The 21,699-nt window shown below is 39.0% G+C and overlaps 1 protein-coding gene across 40 annotated transcripts in view; it reads right to left on the bottom strand.

Moving 5' to 3' along the window:
* Nucleotides 1–21,699, bottom strand: part of FNDC3B (fibronectin type III domain containing 3B) — a 361,710-nt gene that overhangs the window by 154,322 nt on the left and 185,689 nt on the right. For all 40 annotated transcript variants that reach the window (XM_086394520.1, XM_086394600.1, XM_086394566.1 and 37 more), the window contains one exon: nt 18,925–19,001. In XM_086394520.1, coding sequence (XP_086250646.1) covers nt 18,925–19,001 — 77 coding nt within the window. The remainder of the gene's footprint in view (nt 1–18,924; nt 19,002–21,699) is intronic.

Genomic DNA, 21,699 nt, shown 5'->3' with positions numbered 1-21,699 from the left:
AGCAAGTATGGTACCATGACACTGGAGCTTTAAGAAACTAAGAGAGGTTGGCTTTACAAACTATAGCCTCAGAAACTATAATAGTACTGAAAGGTCATTTAATCTGGAACCAAATTTGTGGATGAAATGAGGGTATCCTCACCTATCAAACACTTGAGCAATCCCAAATTAAGAAGGACACCTTTTGTTCCCAAGATGTCCAGATGATGCCGTAGGGGTTGTGAAGGAGACATTATGACCAGGGGCTGCTATGGGCAGAATGAGTCAGTCAACATTCTATCCATACTTTCTTTAAATGATTTTTTAAAAAGTCAACCAAGGAAAGTAACGCAAGGCAGTACGATGCTGGTATTTATTGGCTCTGTGGCCAACTGCATGCTACCTGCTCTAGGAGCAAACAGTTTTGTTGAGATGCAAGACATGAAATAACACAACAGAAACCGTAATCCAAAGGCAAAGCTGAGGGGTACAGAGAACAAGAGCATGAAATGGCAGAATCAGAGGCAGCTTCAGGGACCTCACAGAACTGGTAGCGGGGGGGACAGGTAAAAGCCTGTGAGCCCTGTGTGAAGGCCCTGCAAAGAAGGGCACAATGACAGCTCAAGAGTGAACGCGGAACCTGGGACCGGGCTTCCAAAGAGACCAGGTGGGCTGAACAAGCTTAAGACAATCAGGCACATCCACTGACAGAAAGTTCTGCTTAAAACAACAACAGAACTGAAAATTAAACTTGTATATTGAAATAGATTTCTCATTACACCTTAGGAGGCTGATTAGGGGCCAAAATAAAATGACTTAATCATGTCTAAAAACATTCTAATAAAAAAAAATTATACTAAGCTTTGCTTTTTAAAGTACTGCTTGAGACAAAATGACATTTATCAACATTACTAGTCTGTACTTTAATGTACAAAACAGGTTTAATTTTAATTAATATCCATTAATCTTTATGTTAAAAAAATAAAAATCTTTGTTTATTAATGAACTGATTAACATGACTTCAGGATTTACTATGTTAATAGCTCATTAATAAAGCAACATTAACTCCATCAAATTAAGATTCTGAGTCATACTCCCTACTAAAGCTCAGGATGTAGCTTTTTACATATTCTTTATTAAATATAACCCCTTCCAGGCCTTGGCAAGCTAATCACATTAGCCTTATTTAGGTTGCTAAGTTATAGGTATACATGAAATGGTGCTTAAACCATGACACTACAAATTCTCTAATGTATACACTAATAATTATCAAAGCATCTTTTTTTTTAAGTATAGTTGATTTGCAATGTTGTATTAGATTCTGGTATACAACAAAGTGATTCAGTTATACAGTGTATGAATCTATGAATACATATGTGTGTTGGTCGCTCAGTCATGTCCAACTCTTTAAGATTTCATGGACTATAGCCCACCAGACTCCTTTGTTCATGGACTTCTATAGGCAAGAATACTGGAGTGACTAGCCACCCCCTTTTCCAGGGGATCTTCCTGACCCAGGGATCAAACTTGAGTCTCCCAGACTGTAGGCAGATGCATAACCATATGAACCACCATGGAAGCACAATATATATACATTCTTTTTCCCTACAGTTTATTACAGAATATTGAATATAGTTCCTAGTGCCATACAGTAGGATCTTGTTTATTTTATAGATAGTAGTTTGTTATCTGCTGATCCCAAAATCCTCATTCATCTCCCTTCATCCTGTCACTTCCCCCTTTTTGTAACTACAAGTTTGTTTTTTATGTTTGAGTCTGCTTCTGTTTTATACATAAGTTCATTTGTATCCTATTTTAGATTGCACATGTAAGTGATATCATGTATCTGTCCTCTCTTTCTGGCCTACTGCACTTAGTATGATAATCTCTAGGTCCATCTATATTGGTGCAAATGACATTATTTCATTGTTTATGGCTGAAGAGTATTTCATGGTATGTATGTGTATGTGTATACATACATTACATTTTCTTCATCCGTTCATCAGTGAATGGACATTTAGGTGGTTTCCATGTCCTGGCTACTGTAAATAGTGCTACTATGTACATTGGGGTGCATGTTATTTTCTCGAATTACGAGTTTTCTCCAAATATATGCCCAGGAACAGGATTGCTGGATCATACGGCAACTCCATTTTTAGTTTTTTAAGGAATCATCCATTCTATTTTCCATATTGACTGAACCAATTTACATTCCCACCAACAGCGTAGGAGAGTTCTCTTTTCTCCTCACCCTCGCTAGCATTTGTTATTTGTAGACTTTTTAATGATGGTCATTCTGACCAGTGTGAGGTGATACTTTTTTATAGTTCTGATTTGCATTTCTCTAATAATTAGTGACGCTGAGCATCTTTTCATGGGCCTTTTGGCCATCTGTATGTCTTTGGAGAAGAGTCTATTTAGGTCTTCTCCCCCTTTTTTAAAATTGGTTTCCTTTCTTTGGAAATTAAGCTTAGATCACATCATTTTCAAATATTTTCTCCCCTTTCACAGATTGTCCTTGCGTTTTGTTTATGGTTTCCTCTGCTGTGCAAAAAGCTTGTGAGTTTGATTAGGTTCCATTTATTTATTTCAAGCATCTTCTATTTTGTCTAAAACGCAGAGCATGAATATGGTAGCACATTCTGTACAATTTTAGTATAAATATGGGTTTTTCTTACCATCTGATATCAACATGTATTTATTCTATAGTGTCTTTTTTCCTTCTACCTTGCCCCTAGCTATTAAGAAAAGAGTACGGCATATATTCTAGATGTCCCTCTTTCATGAAATCTTGATTCAGTCCTGTGCTAGACAATGGAAGGTCCACAGAAGCAAAGTATTTGTTTCTAGAAACTTACAACCTTCCTTATTTCAGTCAATGTAAAACTTAGAATGATCAAGCAGCCCATACAGACTTGACTGAGGTAGTAAAAGAACAGAGCTCTTACTAAATGTGAAGAACAACCCCGGGCTGGTAAACAGGGGTAGTTAGAAGGAAGAGAAATAATTTTCATTTTATCATATAGTTTTTGACTTGTAAAAGCACTTAAAAAAAAAAACACAACAAATTAAGCAAACAGCACTAACAAAAGTAAGAATTCTAGTCAAGGCAGGGAAAAGAAAAAGTAAAAGAAAACAGATGGAACATTATCTTTTTACTACTATATAAGAATAAATATTTCCACTAACTACAAAAATTAATAAATCTGAAGTATAAATTACTTTTCTTCACCAAAAAATGGATTTCCAATTAGAGAAGTAGCTTTTTGAAACCACAAATTGCTGGCATATATGAAAACTGTTTCATAGGCCCATTTTTAATTATCTTAAATTATTCTGTGGTGTTTGTGAAAAAAGTCTATTTACATGTACATGTGAAATGGGATACTTTTATAATGGGATACTCCCTTAACCAATCAAGGTCTTATGACTAAAAATATTTTTAAGAAATGGAATATTCTGAAATAAGTAAAAATAAAAATAAATTGTGCTAAATATTTTATTTATTGTTCTTCTATAACACAAACTGTAACATATTTAGTTACCAGATCAGTTTTGAGATCTATGTCTCAGAAAATTAGGCCTATGTTCCTCCAAAGAATAAGAAAGTCTGAGGAGCAAAAATAATGCACAATATAATAAGCAACTCAGGGAATGGTGGCCTTATAAATATTTTGGTTTATAAAGAAATATATTACTATAGCAGAAGAATATAGACATTAGAAAGAGTTCAGTCTAAGAATCCTGAGACCATAAAAATATGCCTTCACTCTCCATAAGTGTTGTGTTAGTGTTAGTCATTCAGTTGAGCCCGACTCTTTGCAACCCCATGGACTACAGCCCACCAGGCTCCTCTGTCCATGAGATTTTCCAGGCAAGGATACTGGAGTGGGTTGCCATTTCCTTCTCCAGGGGATCTTCCCAACCCAAGGATCGAACCCGGGTCTCCTGCACTGCATGTAGATTCTATTACCAACTGAGCTACAAAAGACCATGGAAAAGACAAGACGTTTCCTTTGGGGTGAATGAAACTGTGACAATGTCCTGAGGCATGCTGCCTCTGCATACAGGCAAATCGCTAGTATTCAATTCAACAACTATTTCCTGGTACAGACTATAAGCCAAGCAATGGATATTCAACTAAGAAAAAAATAGGTGCTAAATACTGACTTGTCTAGTTAGCCTAAAAAGAAAAAGAAAAATCAGGCTGAGCCCTAGTGAGTTCTATTCAGAAATCAGGACAAAGTTGTTTTTTTTTTCCCCCTAGATATCAGGACCAAGTACAATTCTTTTCTAGAGCTATGATTCAACGGAACACTCACCTTCTCCAGAGAGGCACAGACCCTTGGAAAAAATCACTGTGCTAGGTCCTCAGGTTGCCACCTCTTATGGGATGAATTATGTATACTCTGCCCTGCCCCCCACCAATTCATATATTTAAGTCCCAACTACACAGTACCTCAGCATGTAACTATATCTGGTGATAAGGCCTTTAACAAATTAATTATAGTAAAATGTGGTCAGATGGGTGGGTCCTAATCCAATATGACTGATATCCTTATAAGAAAAGGAAATCAGGACACAGACAGGCAGAGGGAAGACCACGTGAGGACAGCAAAGGAAGGCCGTCTACAAGCCAAGAAGAGAGGCCTTAAAAGAAAACAGGAGCTGCAGGAAGTAATTTCTGTTTAAGCCACTCAGCCTATGGTACATTGTTATGGTGGCCTGAGAAAATTAATATACCACCTAAGAGAGCCTCCTACCATAAGTTCCACCAGCCTTGTCTGCTTAAAAACAACAACAGAAAAAACAAACATCCCCCCGACCCAACAAAAACCACCACAATTCTCTTTTAATATAATGCATTTAATTCCTCCTGGATGGGCTTCCCTGGTAGCTCAGCTGGTAAAGAATCTGCCTGCAATGCAGGAGACCCTGGTTCGATTCCTGGGTTGGGAAGAGTCCCTAGAGAAGAAATAGGCTACCCACTCCAGTATTCTTGGGCTTCCCTGGTGGCTCAGCTGGTAAAGAATCTGCCCGCAGTGCGGGAGACCTGGGTTCGACCCCTAGGTTGGGAAGATCTCCTGGAGAAGGGAATGGCTACCCACTCCAGTATCTCGGCCTGAAGAATTCCATGGACTGTCCAGGGGGGTTGCAAAGAGTCAGACAAGACTGAGCGATTTTCACTTTCACTATCCTCCTGGACAGAACCACCCAGCCGCTTTCCTCTAGCAAAGGAAGAAAGCTTGATGGCAAACAGCAGGTAATTTGAGTCTTTATCATGCCCTTTTACTCTGTTCAGTAAGTACTTATTGAGAAACCTGTATGTGCCTAGTATTCTTTGTTATCCTGTGGCCTAGACACATGGATGAGACGCCAGAAAATAAGGCATTAAAGGTTAAAGAGAGAGAACGTTTGCCTTCCTTGCACCAGTGTCTTTTAGAAGCACAACCAAGAAAAAACCATTGAAACAAAATGAGATAGGCTGGGGGCAATAGCAAGAGGGAGTGCTAACGCGAGTAGCAGGGAGGGAGAGGAGAAAGCAGGTCACAGCCTGCGCCTGTGGTCTGCCAGGCGCTTGTTGCCATTTATCTCAGTTAACTTTCTTAACTACTGGAGAACTAGATATTAGCATCCCTACTGTACATGAGAAAACCAACGCACAGCATGATTAAAATATGCACTTAGTTCAACTAGAGAACCAGATTTTCATCCTGGTCTATACTTCAAAGTTTTCATTATGTAGAGCAAAGTTAGGTATGCTGCAAAATAAATATGTAAATAATGAACTGTTAGAAATAGGTTATGAAGAGATGTGAAAGGATTCAAGACACAAACAATATTTACTGAATACCTGCTGCTCTGCTTTAATACCTTCTACCTGACATAACGCTACTCAGTGTTCAAGTCCTAGAATGGTAACTGATACACAGTAGGAGGAAACTTCCCTAGCCATTACTACTATTAATATTACCACCTCACTAAATCTTCCCAACAATCCTGGGAGGCAAATAGTTATCCTCATTTCAGAGAGAAAAGGAAAGAAACTCAGTAAAGTTAAGCTAACTCACATAAAGTCAGAGAGCTGGGGGGGGGGGTACAGTTTTGAGTCCAAGAACTAAAATGGATCCCTTAAAAACATTTATGTTTTGACAATCTTTTCTCATAGTTAATAGAGAAGGTAGTTCCTCCCCTTACTGAACTGAAATATGCTCCACAGGAATTTCAATTAACTCCTCAATTCCTAAAACTCTCTCCTACTTCTGTGCTGCAAGCAACAGAAATCAAAAGAAAAGCTTCAATGGTAGGAGGCAAAAGAAAAATTTTAAAAGGCTGCCCCAAGGACCAGTGATGATCCAAGATGCGGGCAGAACAGATTGCATGTGGATACATGTGAGCCCACATGCATGCAGTTAGCATGCAAGTCTGGCTTGCCTAAGTGAGACGCTGCACACAGAAAAGTGAGACCAAATGAGTTTGCCAAAGTTGCGTTCATGCTCACTTCCTAATGGTAGCCAACATACTTGAAGCAGGTTCCCAGGCCATTCTGGTAACTGAGCAGTGAACAAGGAGAAGGAAAGGTTAGGCAACATGAAACAGCTGCACAGAGGAACAGGCAGACAAACCATCTAGGCTTCTCCTGGCCAGGCTGGTGCTCACCCCACCATCAGCATCTCTGTCCTGCAGCACTGATTACAGATCTGTCTCTCCCACCAACTCCAAGTCCCTCAAAATACCCAGGCATACAGGAGGTTCTCAATATAAGTTGGCTAATGAACAAATGAATGAAAAACCAAGCAAAAAAAAAAAAAAAACACTTTATATCTTATATTTAATGTCTAGCAGGGCAATGGCACCCCACTCCAGTGCTCTTGCCTGGAGAATCCCATGGACGGAGGAGCCTGGTAGGCTGCAGACCATGGGGTCGCGGAGGGTCGGACGCGACAGAGCGACTTCACTTTCACTTTTGCCTTTCATGCATTGGAGAAGGAAATGGCGACCCACTCCAGGGTTCTTGCCTGGAGAATCCCAGGGACGGGGGGCCGGCCTGGTGGGCCGCTGTCTATGGGGTCGCACAGAGTCGGACACGACTGAAGCGACTTAGCAGCAGCAGCAACAGTTACTATTGGGCTTCCCTGGTGGCTCAGCAGTAAAGAATCAGCCTACAGTGCAAGAGATGTAGGTTCGATCCCTGGGTTAGGAAGATCCCTTAAGAGAAGGAAATGGCTACACTCCAGTGTTCTTTCCTGGGACATCTCATGGACAGGAAAGCCTGGTGGGCTACAGTCCATGGGGTTGCAAAAGAGTCAGACACAACTTAGCAACTAAACAACCAGAGTTGTTAATAATAACACATTCTTTATCAAAATCAATCTCTCCCCATAACTCAGGTAAATACCTGACATCATATTCTAAAATTTTAGATAATCTAAAGTCAATTAATTCCAGATCTGTTATCCCTGACACTCTTGTTTTAAATAAGTATGATTTTACTATAAGAAAGACACGGAAAATTTACACATTTCTTGTGTAAGTTCTACTTCAAATCCAAAGGCAGCTGAGTGGTTTTATTTTATTCATCACCAACCAGTAATGAAAAGAGTTATTTTTCACCCTTCCTTTTTTGCACTGACTCCTCACTCTGCATTTTCTAATACAGTAAACATAACAAAAGAGGAAAAGCAAGTTTGTTCTTCATGGAGGTTAGAGACTTGAAATGTAAGGACTGCACTCTCCCTAGCCCAAGCCCTTTTCTGATGCTATGGATGAAACTCCTACCATAATCACCAAGCGCCTTAGAAGAAAGCAAAAATTAGGATAAAGGAATATTCAAAGGGCAACCAAAGATTTGCAGGAGCCAAGCAGTGATTCTATCTTATAGATGAAGTTATTTGACTTCAAAACATGGCAGGATTCAATGTATTTCGCAAATCTCCTGACTTTTCTGCATTTTCAAATTTAATGATTACAACTGTGGTTGAAAACATCAAATATTACTTCTCAATCTCCTTTCTCTTCACATCTGTTACAGCCAAACACTGATGAAATATTATCTGCTCTTTCCAGTGTTCCATTATCGTGAATGTTCTGAGACGATAAACCCTCTAGGTTTAGGACCAGCTCCTTTTGCCACTCAGCATGGTTGCTTTTGTACCAGAATGGACAAATAAATTTTCGGTGATATTTCTAGGTTTGTAAAAGCCCTTTATATAATATCAAAGGATTATCCTGCAGAGTAGATGCAGATAATCAATATCTTCTTTGAATTGAGAGTGAATAAAAAAGTTCCTTGAAAATTCCACTTTTCTGAAAGAGTTCTTGCCAACGGTTAAGTAAACAACCAATTTAATATGCTTCACAGGTAACCAAACTCAAGATTTTAAGTAACAAGGTGATTCATGAATGAATAACAATTCCCCAAACATTTTACCCACACACTCACTTATATCTGGAAACTTTAAATTTTCCATTGGTGAATAATTTTTAATGTACATGCCAACTTCAAGCAACGGCTAAGGTACAGACCAATGCATCACCGGTTAGATCCAGATAACACATCCAAGGTTGCTGTAGGAGGGAATCCCAAGTTGAAGGAACGGAAGTAGCGCTAGTCTTCAGTGTTGCGGAGCATGACTCTTACAGAGAGGCTTGTCCAGAGGTGAACAGTATAAGGAGATCATCTCATAAATGGCAAGCCTCACTCTACTAGCCTTATGTATGCCAACACTTTTATATACAGAGAAACCCCTCACACGTACATATATCTTTAATCTGGAAAAAAAGAGCACAACCAGGTTATCTATAAACGATTTATAACTAAAACCATTGAGGACTGAAGAGGAGGAGGGAAGCAAGTACATCTACAGCAGTATCTCTTTTAATCCAACTACTTCAGTAAAGCATGTAATGCTGTAGTTGAGGGGACAATGGCACTAATTGATTAAGTCCTTCCACATTAAGGAAGCCCAGCAAAGTTTGAAACCCATCTTATGAACCACAGAACTGGGGTTGGGTCCTCAGCTGGTACCAGCTCCATCTTATCAAACCTCAGCTACCCCAGCTTGAGGGGCAGCTATTCCCAACTTGAGGGGCAGAGGGGCCCCTATTTAAAGAGAACTAAGCAACGTAATAATGTATAAAGCGCTCAGCACATAATTCACATAACCCTCAGAAGATCCTCTGATGTGGGCAGCATCACAGTCCTAAATTCTAGATGAAGAATCTTCAGGAGCAATTAACCTAAGGCCAGCTAAGTGGGTGACAAGATTCACGCCCAACCACTGGGACTGGAAGTGTTGTGCCTTTTCTATCATATTTTACTGTATATTGCCACCTAAAGACCAAAAAGTTCCACCACATTTGAAGATCAAAAATCAAATCAAGCACTCCTAGTATTTGTAAGAACCCTGGACAAGTGAGAAGAGTTATAACCATAGAGTTTCAATGAATAAAATGGAACAAACAGTCACATCAGACTATATGTTTTGAGGAACAGAATATTTGTCAGCAGATAAACAGTGAGTAGTAACCTCATGCTTTAATTTGTGCCAAACTGATTGCCTTTAAGATATTAATAATAAACAAGGTTCTACTGTATAGCACAGGGCATTATATTTAACATCCTGAGATAAGCCATACAATAATCATGTAATAAAATCAAATATAATTTAATGTACATAATTTAATCCTTTTAATGATTTAGAAGTCATTTGCAGATGTGATGTCTTCTCAATATTATTATGAAAATCAACTATCAAATCACTATCATTTTTCTATAGAAGTGAAGAATACATCCTACTCAATAGAATGCTAAATTTCCCAAAAGCGTGCTCCACTGTTGTTGTGACTGCTTATGGAAACTTATATGTTCTCTTGGTCTCTCAAGGAGCAGTATAAACAGTAAAGGAGAATCACCTAATTTTAGATCAGAAAACAATCTCAGAGATCCTCAAACATCTTCCTTTGACCTCCTCCCTCCCAAAGGTAAAAATGACTCCAAAAGTCAGACAAATTTTGATAGATGCTGAACATGTGCTTGACACCTTTCAAGGAACTGAAGATACAGTGATGAACATGACACAGAGGTCACTGGTCTTGAGGCATTTAAATGCTACAAGGGAGGAAGCCCAACGAAGGCCAAGTAAACAAACAAGTAAAACACCCAAACAAATAACTTATTTAAAACAGTCCTAAAATCACACTGGGAGCTGATGCAGAACCCTACCTGGGCTCACATTTCATCTCCAAATAATCCTGCGTTCTATTAGGTCACAATGCCAGGATCTCAGAAACAAAGGAAAGAAATCTAAGAGAAAATGCAGAACAAGGAGACGGAGGACTCAGAAGGAGGAAACTTGCACAATGCTTGGAGCAGAGGGTACATCTCTTCTAATTTAGCATTGCCAACCTTGTCTGTAATCACTCCTCAAACAAAATAAGGCATAAAATAAAAACTAAAGTTATTGTAAATCTGCTGATGATAGCAACTAAAACAGAAGGGATACGTAAGTCCTCTGCTCTTTTCCACAGAAGCTCCCAGCACCCATGCACACATTGTTGACTGTGAGACATTTTCCTAACTTCCAATAGAAAAATCAATGCTTCTGAAGACTTAAAGTCTTAAAAAAGATTTCAATTTTCTTATTATTGGTTGACAAGTGGGTCTGATTCCTTGTCTGCCCAGGTACAGGGCAATCAATGCCTCACGTTCCGTTCTGATCATCATTTTTACTGTGTTGAAGATGAAGGAGGGCATTAGTCTAGCACCAGGTCATACTTACCAAAGGGAAGCAGTTGAGGCTAAATGTTAATAGCTCAGATTTGGCTGAACAATATGGGGGAAAGCATTTCATGGCTTCCAACTAATGGACCCCACTGTTTCTCCAAAGGACGCTGATTTCAGGCCAACTCTGGAAACAAGCCTTATTGGAGAATGACCAACCAAACCAAACTTTAAACGTGTTTTTAAATGGATTTCTTGTCTCCCTTCAGTCAAGAGAAATGGAATATATATAATTTCAACAGGTAACTACCCATTAACTAATCCTCAAAACAATGGAAGGAGGTAAAGTATGTACTTCTGCTATAACAACAGAAATACTTATTTTGACTACTCTTTAAAGTTTTTAGGTTCTACCAATTAATCTGGAAAAAGAAGCATGGTTTCTCAAATGATGGAACATTAATTTGAATGTTTCACTTTTTCTCTTCATATGCTTTTTAAATTTGGGGGTCTACATGAAATTTTCCCCTATTAACTTTTGAAAATGTTTCATAAATTACTATGGAAGCATGGAAAATTAAACTCATGGCATCTGCTTAAGAAATTTTTATATATAAATTCTTCAAAAGTTAATGATGAGGTTAAAAAATTTAAGAAAAACCAGGGCAAGTATACAATGAAAGGAAAAATTTGCTTCATATGGCGTGATCTCAATATGTACTGGGGAAGGCAAATTCTGCCAAACTTTCATTGAAATTGCTTTAACAGGCTTCTTCATTCTAATAACTACCACTTAGTGAACTGCCCAGTGTGGACTGCACACTTCACATAGCATTTCTCTTAATTTTTCCCTCTACCACATCAGGTAGGTATTCGCCTTTGTGGTGAAAGAATTTGTAAAAGTCACATGGGAAGTAGCCATGGTAGAATACAAAGACAGGTCCTTTCAAGTAATGCCCATGATCTTCCCAGTTCACTCGGTTTGCCCATAGTTTCAACCCTAACCACACTAACAAATGCTTTCCCATAATGGAAACAATAATGAGTGTGATAAGACTAAATTCTCTCTCACATAAATTCACTTCCTCATAGATGTGGGAAAAAAATTTTTTTACAATTTCCTCAAAGTTCCCCCAGGCTTCCACCAGATAGTAAAGCACAACACACACACACACACACACACCTGACAACAGAAATAAGCCTAATATCTCAGACAAGATTCCACTGTTCTCCTGCCCTAGTCTAGTCTACATTACCTCTAAGGACCACAGGTTCAGTCCTTCTCAACCTAAGAAAATACAGGCTGTGCTGTTGACTGTGCATTGGAGCAGAGCTGTCTCTTTAGCTCCAAATGTCTCTTTCTTTAAGACCATCTGCTCACTACTGACATCAGTATTTTGTCAATTTGATCAAGTTTACCAATGAATCTTTAAAGCACTTTTAGGTACGAAAGTATGGAATGAATTTTACTACCAAGAATTTCTCCATTGACTCAGTTTAGAGTGACGACTGTAACATCTCTAACACATCTTTCATCACTTACTTGCCTCCCTCTTCAATTTCCTTACAATAATGGACCCTCTCATAGTGAGTAGCTGGTGTTTCAGTATTGGAGATGCACGAGTAGACATACCACACATCCACGCTCACATTGTCAGAAAGCAATGTAACGTGAAGCAAACAGTTAATCCTTAAACAAGGTGGGTGTTAGGGGCACTGACCCTCCTCACAGTCAAAAGTCCACAGATAATTTAAAATCAGTTCCCCTTATCCATATCATCATTCATAGCGTCAACCAACCACAGATTGTGTAGTCCTGAGTATCTAGTATTGAAAAAAACCCAAGTATAACTGAATCTGTACAGTTCTCCACATCGTTATTGAAGGGTAAACTGTGTAGCCATCAAAGGAGGTTCTGTCGCTAACTTTGAGATGATATCATAGTGGCAAAACAGTCAGTAAATTCAGAAACGCCTGTGTTGCAATCCTGATTCAACTCAGGGTCTTAGCTTCTTCATATGTAAAGTTAGGATGGTGAAAACTAGAGATGCAAATAAAGCATTGAGCAGAGCGTACATAGTATTATTACCATTATCAACCCAGGCAGCAACACAGGCTGGGCCATTTTTCCCAGCTGTGCCATTGTTTGCTGATTAGTAATTAGGACTAGTCACTATCTTCCTCCTCCCTTTTGTAACAGCTTTGAGATTTAATTTACATACCACCAATCCATTCTTTTGAAGTGTCTGATTCAGCTGGTTTTCAGTATTTTCAGAGTTGAGTGACCATTACCATTATTTATTTCCAGAACATCATCATGATCCCAAAAAGAATGCCATACCCATTAGTAGGAACTCCCTAATACTCTCTTCCCCAGCTCCTGGCAACAACGAATTTATTACCAGTGTCTATGGATTTGCCTATTGTGTACATTATATATAAGCGGAATGATGCTATATATGGCTTTTCTGTCTGGCTTTTTTCACTTAGCATGATATTTCAAGGTTCATCCATGTTTTAGCATGCATCAGTACTTCACCCCTTCTTATGGCCGAACAACAGTCGGCCATACCACATTGTGTTGATATACCACATTGTACGGATATACCACATTGTGTTGATCCATGCGTAAAGTGTTGGACATCTGGGTTATTTTCACTTTGGGGTTATGAAAAATGCTGCTATGAATATTCATGCTGTTGCTGCTGCTAAGTCGCTTCAGTCTTGGTCGACTCTGTGCGACCCCATAGACGGCAGCCCACCAGGCTCCGCTGTCCCTGGGATTCTCCAGGCAAGAATACTGGAGTGGGTTGCCATTTCCTTCTCCAATGCATGAAAGTGAAAAGTGAAGGTGAAGTTGCTTAGTTGTATCTGACTCGTAGTGGTCCCATGGACTGCAGCCTACCAGGCTCCTCCGTCCACGGGATTTTCCAGGCAAGAGTACTGGAGTGGGGTGCCATTGCCTTCTCTGATGAACATTCATACATAAGCTTTTTTGTGTATAAATATATGCTTTCTCTCCTCTTGGATATCTACCTAGGAGTAGAACAACTGAGTCATATGGTAACTCTGATGAGATGGTTGGATGGCATCACTGACTCAATGGACATGAGTTTGAGCAAACTCTGGGAGATGGTGAGGGACAGAGAAACCTGGCATGCTGCAGTCCATGGGGTCGCAAAGAGTCAAGACACAACTTAGCAACTGAACAACAACAACAATAGTAACTCTATATTTAACCGTTTGAGGAAATGCCAGAATATCTTCCAAAGCAGCTGTACTATTTTACATTATTACAGGCAGTGTGTGAGGGTTCCAAGTGTTCCACATTCTTACCAACACTTGTTATTATTTGTCTCTCAGACTAAAGACATCGCAGTGTGTGTGAAGTGTATTGCACGGTGGTTTGGATCTCCATTTCCCTGATGGTTATGGTGTTCACCATCTTTCGATGTACTGCTTGGCCACCTGTACAGTGCTTTTGGAGAAACGTCTGTTCTGATCCTTTGTCTATATTTAAACTGGGGTTTTTATTTTTTTATTCTTGAGCTGTAAGATTTCCTGGTATAATCTAGGTACAGATCAGATCAGATCAGTCACTCAGTCATGTCTGACTCTTTGCAACCCCATGAATCGCAGCACGCCAGGCCTCCCTGTCCATCACCAACTCCCGGAGTTCACTCAGACTCACGTCCATCGAGTTGCTGATGCCATCCAGCCATCTCATCCTCTGTCGTCCCCTTCTCCTCTTGCCCCCAATCCCTCCAAGCATCAGAGTCTTTTCCAATGAGTCAGCTCTTCGCATGAGGTGGCCAAAGGACTGGAGTTTCAGCTTTAGCATCATTCCTTCCAAAGAAATCCCAGGGCTGATCTCCTTCAGAATGGACTGGTTGGATCTCCTTGCAGTCCAAGGGACTCTCAAGAGTCTTCTCCAACACCACAGTTCAAAAGCATCAATTCTTCGGGGCTCAGCCTTCTTACAGGCCAACTCTCACATCCACACATGACTACTGGAAAAACCATGGCCTTGACTAGATGGACCTTTGTTGGCAAAGTAATGTCTCTGCTTTTCAATATGCTATCTAGGTTGGTCATAACTTTCCTTCCAAGGAGTAAGCGTCTTTTAATTTCATGGCTGCAGTCACCATCTGCAGTGATTTTGGAGCCCAGAAAAATAAAGTCTGACACTGTTTCCACTGTTTGCCCATCTATTTCCCATGAAGTGATGGGACCAGATGCCATGATCTTTGTTTTCTGAATGTTGAGCTTTAAGCCAACTTTTTCACTCTCCACTTTCACTTTCATCAAGAGGCTTTTGAGTTCCTCTTCACTTTCTGCCATAAGGGTGGTGTCATCTGCATATCTGAGGTTATTGATATTTCTCCCAGCAATCTTGATACCAGCTTGTGTTTCTTCCAGTCCAGCATTTGTCATGATGTACTCTGCATATAAGTTAAATAAGCAGGGTGACAATATACAGCCTTGACGTACTCCTTTTCCTATTTGGAACCAGTCTGTTGTTCCATGTCCAGTTCTAACTGTTGCTTCCTGACCTGCATACAAATTTCTCAAGAGGCAGGTCAGGTGGTCTGGTATTCCCATCTTTTTCAGAATTTTCCAGTTTATTGTGATCCACACAGTCAAAGGTTTTGGCATAGTCAATAAAGCAGAAATAGATGTTTTTCTGGAACTTTCTTGCTTTTTCCATGATCCAGCAGATGTTGGCAATTTGATATCTGGTTCCTCTACCTTTTCTAAAACCAGCTTGAACATCAGGAAGTTCACGGTTCACATATTGCTGAAGCCTGGCTTGGAGAATTTTGAGCATTACTTTACTAGCGTGTGAGATGAGTGCAATTGTGCGGTAGTTTACATGTCTCTTCTAAAATATATGATTTGCATATATTTTCTCCCAATTTATGAGCTCTCTTTTCATTTTATTGACAGAGACCCTGAAAGCATAAAAAGTCTTAATCTAGATGAAGTCAAATTTATCTATTGTGCTTTTGGTGTCGTATCTAAGAATCCATTGCCTACTCCAAGGTTATAAAATTTTACTCCTAGAGCTATGTACTTTTAGCTATTACACTTATATCCACAATCCATTTTGAGTTAATTTTTGTATATGATGTGAGGTAGAGGTCCAAATTCATTTTTTTGCATTTGGATAACCAGTTGTCCCCATGCTGTTGTTAAGGACACTATTTCTTCCTCTACCAAATTATCTTTGCATTCCTCTCTCTTAAGTCCACATTCAGAGCTGTTCGTTCCTTGTAGGTAAACATCACTATGAGCTTGTCAATTTCCCAGCTATCAGGTGTTTTATTACTCTACTCTAACCTATATTTACTTTATTTCAGCTTGGCCAATCACTTACATTTAAAAGCACTTATCAGGTACCTACTACATACCAGGCAGAACTCTAGATTCTCAGATATAATCCCAATGAGGCACCAAGATTCTTGGGGATGGTTATAAAATGTATTGTGTTTCATAACAGAGATGCGGAGAAAGTACCAAAGATGCTGAAAAAATAAAACCACCATCTCTGTGTTGGAGGTTCTAAAAGGGTCACAATGAGGAGGGGCATTTGAACAGAAGAATGACTGAACTGTCAGACAAAGAAGGGCTCTTGAGTTCTTGAAGAAGAGAGAAACAGTGGGCACAAAAGTATGTAGTTGAGAAAAGGCTAGGGGACAGAAGTTTAAGGTTGTAGCAACACGGGACAACAGGTAAAGGCAATTCTCAAAAGGAGGGCAGTGTTGAACATGAAGATTTCATAAACCAAAGAGCTTTAATTTTACTTCTATGCAATGTACATCCAACTCTAGATCCGAACAAGGAAGCCACATATAATTGAGGAAAAGGACTGTGGGCTTAAGAAGTAAAATTGGACTGGATAGTGACAGACTAGTATCGGGCATTCTTACGTATGTCTAGCCAGGAGGGGGATTTTTTTTTTTCTTTTTTTTAAGTGATGCTTTCTCCTCACAACTGAATAACAAAAAGACATCCTGTTTCTTGACAAGTCGAAGATGTTTTATACTTGGCTCCAACCGTCTTCATTTCTTTGAAGTCTGTATATGGTCAGCCTTAAAGAAGATGCTGTATATCTTCTTTGTGCTTCAGGCTCTCAGTTTTCTTCACCATAATGATTTCTTTTACTTAGACACTTCACTGTCTGATATTATTAACATTATAATGCTTACCACAGAGGATCACTTAACTCTGGGCCCGTCTTCTGATCAGAAAGCCCAATCTAAATGAAACTGAACACATGCCTTACAGGCTGTTTCTTGTGCTTTTTTCTTTTTTTTGAATATTTCCATCAACTTTCTTTAAAATTTTTATTTTATATTGAAGTATTCTTGCTCTTTTTCAATTCAGAATCCAAATTATTCCATTTTTACTATTCATCCAATATGTCTGAGCATACACTGCCATAATTCTAAATTGAGAAAGTGTCTCACTATACTTCCATCATCAGTTTTATGAAAGTAAGTTTATAGCTCTGCTTTTCCTCTTTCTACTTACATTTTCTATCAAAGTTTTTCAGAATCAGAAATACACCATGGTCTAAAATTCTCTATTTTCCCTATGAAACCTAATAAATGTTTGGCAGTTAGTAAAATCACAGCAACACCACTAGCAAGAAAAAGCACATTACAGCTTCCCTCCACTAGAATTTTTAACTGGTATTCCTTAAATGGGTCTTTAGCATAAAAGGAGGTGTTATTTCAACCATCACAATGGTGAGAACTGTACTCTGTTTCACAGGAATGAAACACTTCCTCAAAATAAATGAGTGGGAGACATAATAGAATTCTACATTCCTTGTTCTTTTCTGTTAATTGACTGGTGACGTGAATGTGATCCATCATCCTGGGTCCCGGTGCAAGGGCCTGCTCTGCACCCTTTTCTCCTTTCAGTGGTCCTTATTTACAAAGACTTGTGTAAAACAAGCCATTTATTTGGAACAGAGCAAAGACAGGCCAATATTCTGCCTACTCAAAAAAAAAAAAAAAACAGATGTAAAATTGGCTTGTATAAAAAAAGTAGGGATGGAAAAAATGAAATTATAGTGGCTAAACTATGGCTTAGAAAGTGAAGAAAAGGGTGAATTTTTACATCAGAGAAGGATAAATCTTCGATTCCTGCCTGAACTTCAGCAATTTTCCTATGTAGCTGCCAATTTTTTCACCCTAGCAAAATCATTAAAACTGAAAATTACACATTTTTTATCAACTTTAAAAGCAGACAGAGAAAGAAAGAAAAAAATCTGGAAGACTATAATCCAAAAAATGTTAACATAAAGATTATTGTCTTCTGTGGTTGGTAAACTTATATTTTTTTATACGCTTCTCTGTCTTTTCAGAGATTTTGCCAATGAATATAAGATGCCTTCATAATCAGAAAAAAAAAAAAAAAAAACAAAGATAAAAAGTGGAGAGACCTGGTTAGTTAGCTATTCAGGGGAGGAAGTAGTGCAGAGAGGAGTTCGTATTGTCCAAGGAGAGAGGACAAAAACTCAACTATACCTAGACGTCTATGTTCCAGGCAGCCTGAAGACCTTAAACCTTATCCAGGTATAGAGGTATAACTTTATCTTTTTTAAAAAATCCTTCCAACATACCTCTGAAATTGCCACTTCTTTTTAAACTACTGTTCTTTTTTTTTTTTTAACTTAATCCAATTTCAGAGAAATTTAAGTACAAACAGCCAAGTTCTCACATTATATTCGTAATTCACCAAGACCAAGTTGTGCCACATTACAGAGAAATTAGGACACCAGAACAGAGCACGGACTCTGTTGAAGTTAACTATGTCTCCTTTAATATTTTTGCTAATTCAATCTATACTTCCGCCACAACTAGCAAATCATGGTACAGTGGAAGGAAGTCTCTAGGCAGTAGACTTTATGAAGAAACCACCATCAGATGGTTGAGGGTGAAACCCACCTCGATGGAAGGAGGCCTCCTAACCCTACTGTGTTTGCCTCCAACTGACTTTCTGGCAAGTCAAGCAGCAAGAATCAAGAAGGGCCTTGTGGTGCCCAAGTGCAGACACACAAAAATATAAAGCCCAAACAAACAAAAACAAAAACATCCCCCAACTCTAGCAGTATCCTAACTAAATTAATCCCGGGATGAGTTTTTGAAGCCATGTATTCTTTTGAAGTGACAGGGCCAGCAGTGAGTAGAGAAGTCTATTAAATGGTTTACCTGTGAAATATAACCTGGAGGCACATGGATAGGAGGAATGGATCCATTGGGTGACATCATGGGAACTTCAGCAGGTCCTAAAAGAGGGAGGAGTAAGATATTAACAGCTGAAGAAATATACATTATTCAAAACAATCTCTGGTATGTTTAAATATTATCAAAACTGAAGAGAATTATTTTGACTATTTTCTCTTCAATAGTTGGTATCTCGTGCCTTAGATCTGAAATGGTTGAAAAGGAATTCTCCAGTTGCATAAGTCAAGGGGCTGGGAAGGAGGAAAACCACTATGAATATCTTTATAAAGATTTAATGATTCCCAAAGCCTCAAATTCCTAAACTAAAGCTGTGCAGATAAGAGTATTCTAACAAAGTGGGGCAAAAAATTTCCTTTTTTGCCTTTAAAAGAATGTACTATTAATACATGCTTAAGCAAGTAAATTTTTAACTGAGTTTACCTCTTCTGCTTTAAAAAAGCTTTGGGTTTAAAATTTTTATTTTGATTATTGTTTTCAATAAGCTACTGTATCACAACATTAATTTGACATAGAAGAAACCTTTAAAATACTCCAAACCCACTGAATTTGACATATCTCTGATAAGGAAGGGGGTAAAAATAGACCATGTTTAAAACTAGGCACTACTACTACGAGGAATACTCATACAAAATCTAATTGGATTATTTCAGAGTAAAGCATTCAATTAACAAAAGGTTAGTTTTCAAAATATTAAATTCAACAAATGTTAATGGCATGTCTAAGGCAAACAATCAAAGGCAAAGCAATCATCAATTACCTAAGACATAGTTTGAGTTAAATATTTAATTACAAGGAAACTAACTGTCATAACATCAAAATCAATTTCTGACACCCTTCCAAAGATTCTGTGACTAAATAGTTTCCCTGGAAGAGTGTGACCTCAGGTTACAGGCTTTCAGTTTGATAGGTGGCTCCCCTATTTAGCAACCCACATCCCAAACGTCAATCCAAAGCCGTGTTTCGAGTCTGAGATGTGACTTCCTGGCTCCAAGTGCCCTGTATTGTTTATTTGCTTTCCCCTAATGTGTATTGTGCCGCTGGCAATGAAAATTGCCCTGCTGTAACAAAAACAAAGAAAAATACAACGCTTTTCTTGGCAGAAGCAGACAGACCCTGCCACCCAGTGCTGTATTTACATATAAGTACAATACACCTTTCACCTCACTGTACAGTCCACTGTTAGAACTACTTCTCAGGAAAAGCGTGGAGGAACAGGGATGTCAGGGTGCCCATCGAAAGGTCTGCACATATAGGAAAAATACAAAGAAGAAGGGCAGAAAAGATTGCAATATTCATGTAACATTCCATATGACTAGAGTCACTGAAACTTCACGTACAACGTGCCAAAGCTCTGAACCATCTATCTGATAATCTAAATATGTACAAAATAGCACAGCAGTCTCTTACACTGTCACACACTGGTAATCAGTTAAAGCAAAGGATGACAATGGCGTAAGAAAGGATAATTCCATGACCCCAAGGTATTTTTAAGTATGAATCAATCGAATACATTCACCTATCACCGAAGACACTTTCCAAATTCATCCTTCTTATCAGCTTTAGCATTTTTGCCATAGCCATTAAGACATTTAGGTATTTACTATATATTTTTATTTTAACTGATTCACTTAAAAAAAATCATAAACGACTGTTTTACCCTTAGCCTGAGTACTATCCTTGAAATCCAAGGGTCAGTGAACTCAGATCTATAAGCAGGCATTACAAGCACACCCTCTGTCTAGTTTCATTTACCAGCTCACTATTCACACTGGTTTTGTAACCTTGAACAATTCACTTAGCCTCTCTTAGCCTCACTTATCAAGTGTTAGCCGCTCAGTCGTGTCCAACTCTTTGTGACCCCATGGACTGTAGTCCACCAGCCTTCTCTGTCCATGGAATTCTCCAGGCAAGAATAGTGGAGTGGGTTGCCATTTCCTTCTGCAGGGGAACTTCCTGACCCAGGAATTGAACCCGGGTCTCCTGCATTATAGGCAGATTCTTTACCGTCTGAGCCACCACAATTTCTAACCTCACAGGACTGGGTTTAAAGGTTAAACCCTAAAGGAGATCAGTCCTGAGTGTTCATTGGAAGGACTGATGTTGAAGCTGAAACTCCAATACTTTGTCCACCTGATGCGAAGAGCTGACTCATTGGAAAAGACCCTGATGAGGGGAAAGATTGAGGGCAGGCAAAGAAGGGGATGACAGAGGATGAGATGGCTGGATGGCATCACCGACTTGATGGACTTGAGTCTGAGTGAACTCCGGGAGTTGGTGATGGACAGGGAGGCCTGGCGTGCTGCGGTTCACGGGGTCGCAAAGAGTTGGACACGACTGAGCGACTGAACTGAACTGACTGAATTCATGCAAAAGCACTTAGGGCAGTGCACGGCAAAATGTTAGCAATCTTTACAACTTCTTTTATTTATAGCTTTTTGTTTTCTCCTGTTCTTTAATTACAGTTACATTTTAAGCACTATTTTTTTTTAGATGCATGTCTGTGCAACACATAAAATCAACACGCATATACTCTGTACGACACTGACTTAACAGCAAAAACTTCCTCATCAGATAAATACCAAATAGTTGACAGTATGGAGTGTGAACAGAAATGCTACCACCTCAATAAAGTACTACTTTTTAATCACCAAATTGTATACCAGACAAACAGTCTCTTAACCCCAGGCAAGACCCCTAAAACTGTTAAAGTCATTTGTATAAAATGCTTTAAAGAATGTA

The sequence above is a fragment of the Bos grunniens genome, chromosome 1 (assembly GCF_055505025.1).
Source record: "Bos grunniens cultivar Pamir isolate PY7600 chromosome 1, Bosgru_T2T1.0, whole genome shotgun sequence".
Taxonomy (NCBI): domain Eukaryota; kingdom Metazoa; phylum Chordata; class Mammalia; order Artiodactyla; family Bovidae; genus Bos; species Bos grunniens.
This window is presented reverse-complemented; position numbering and strand designations above follow the sequence as displayed.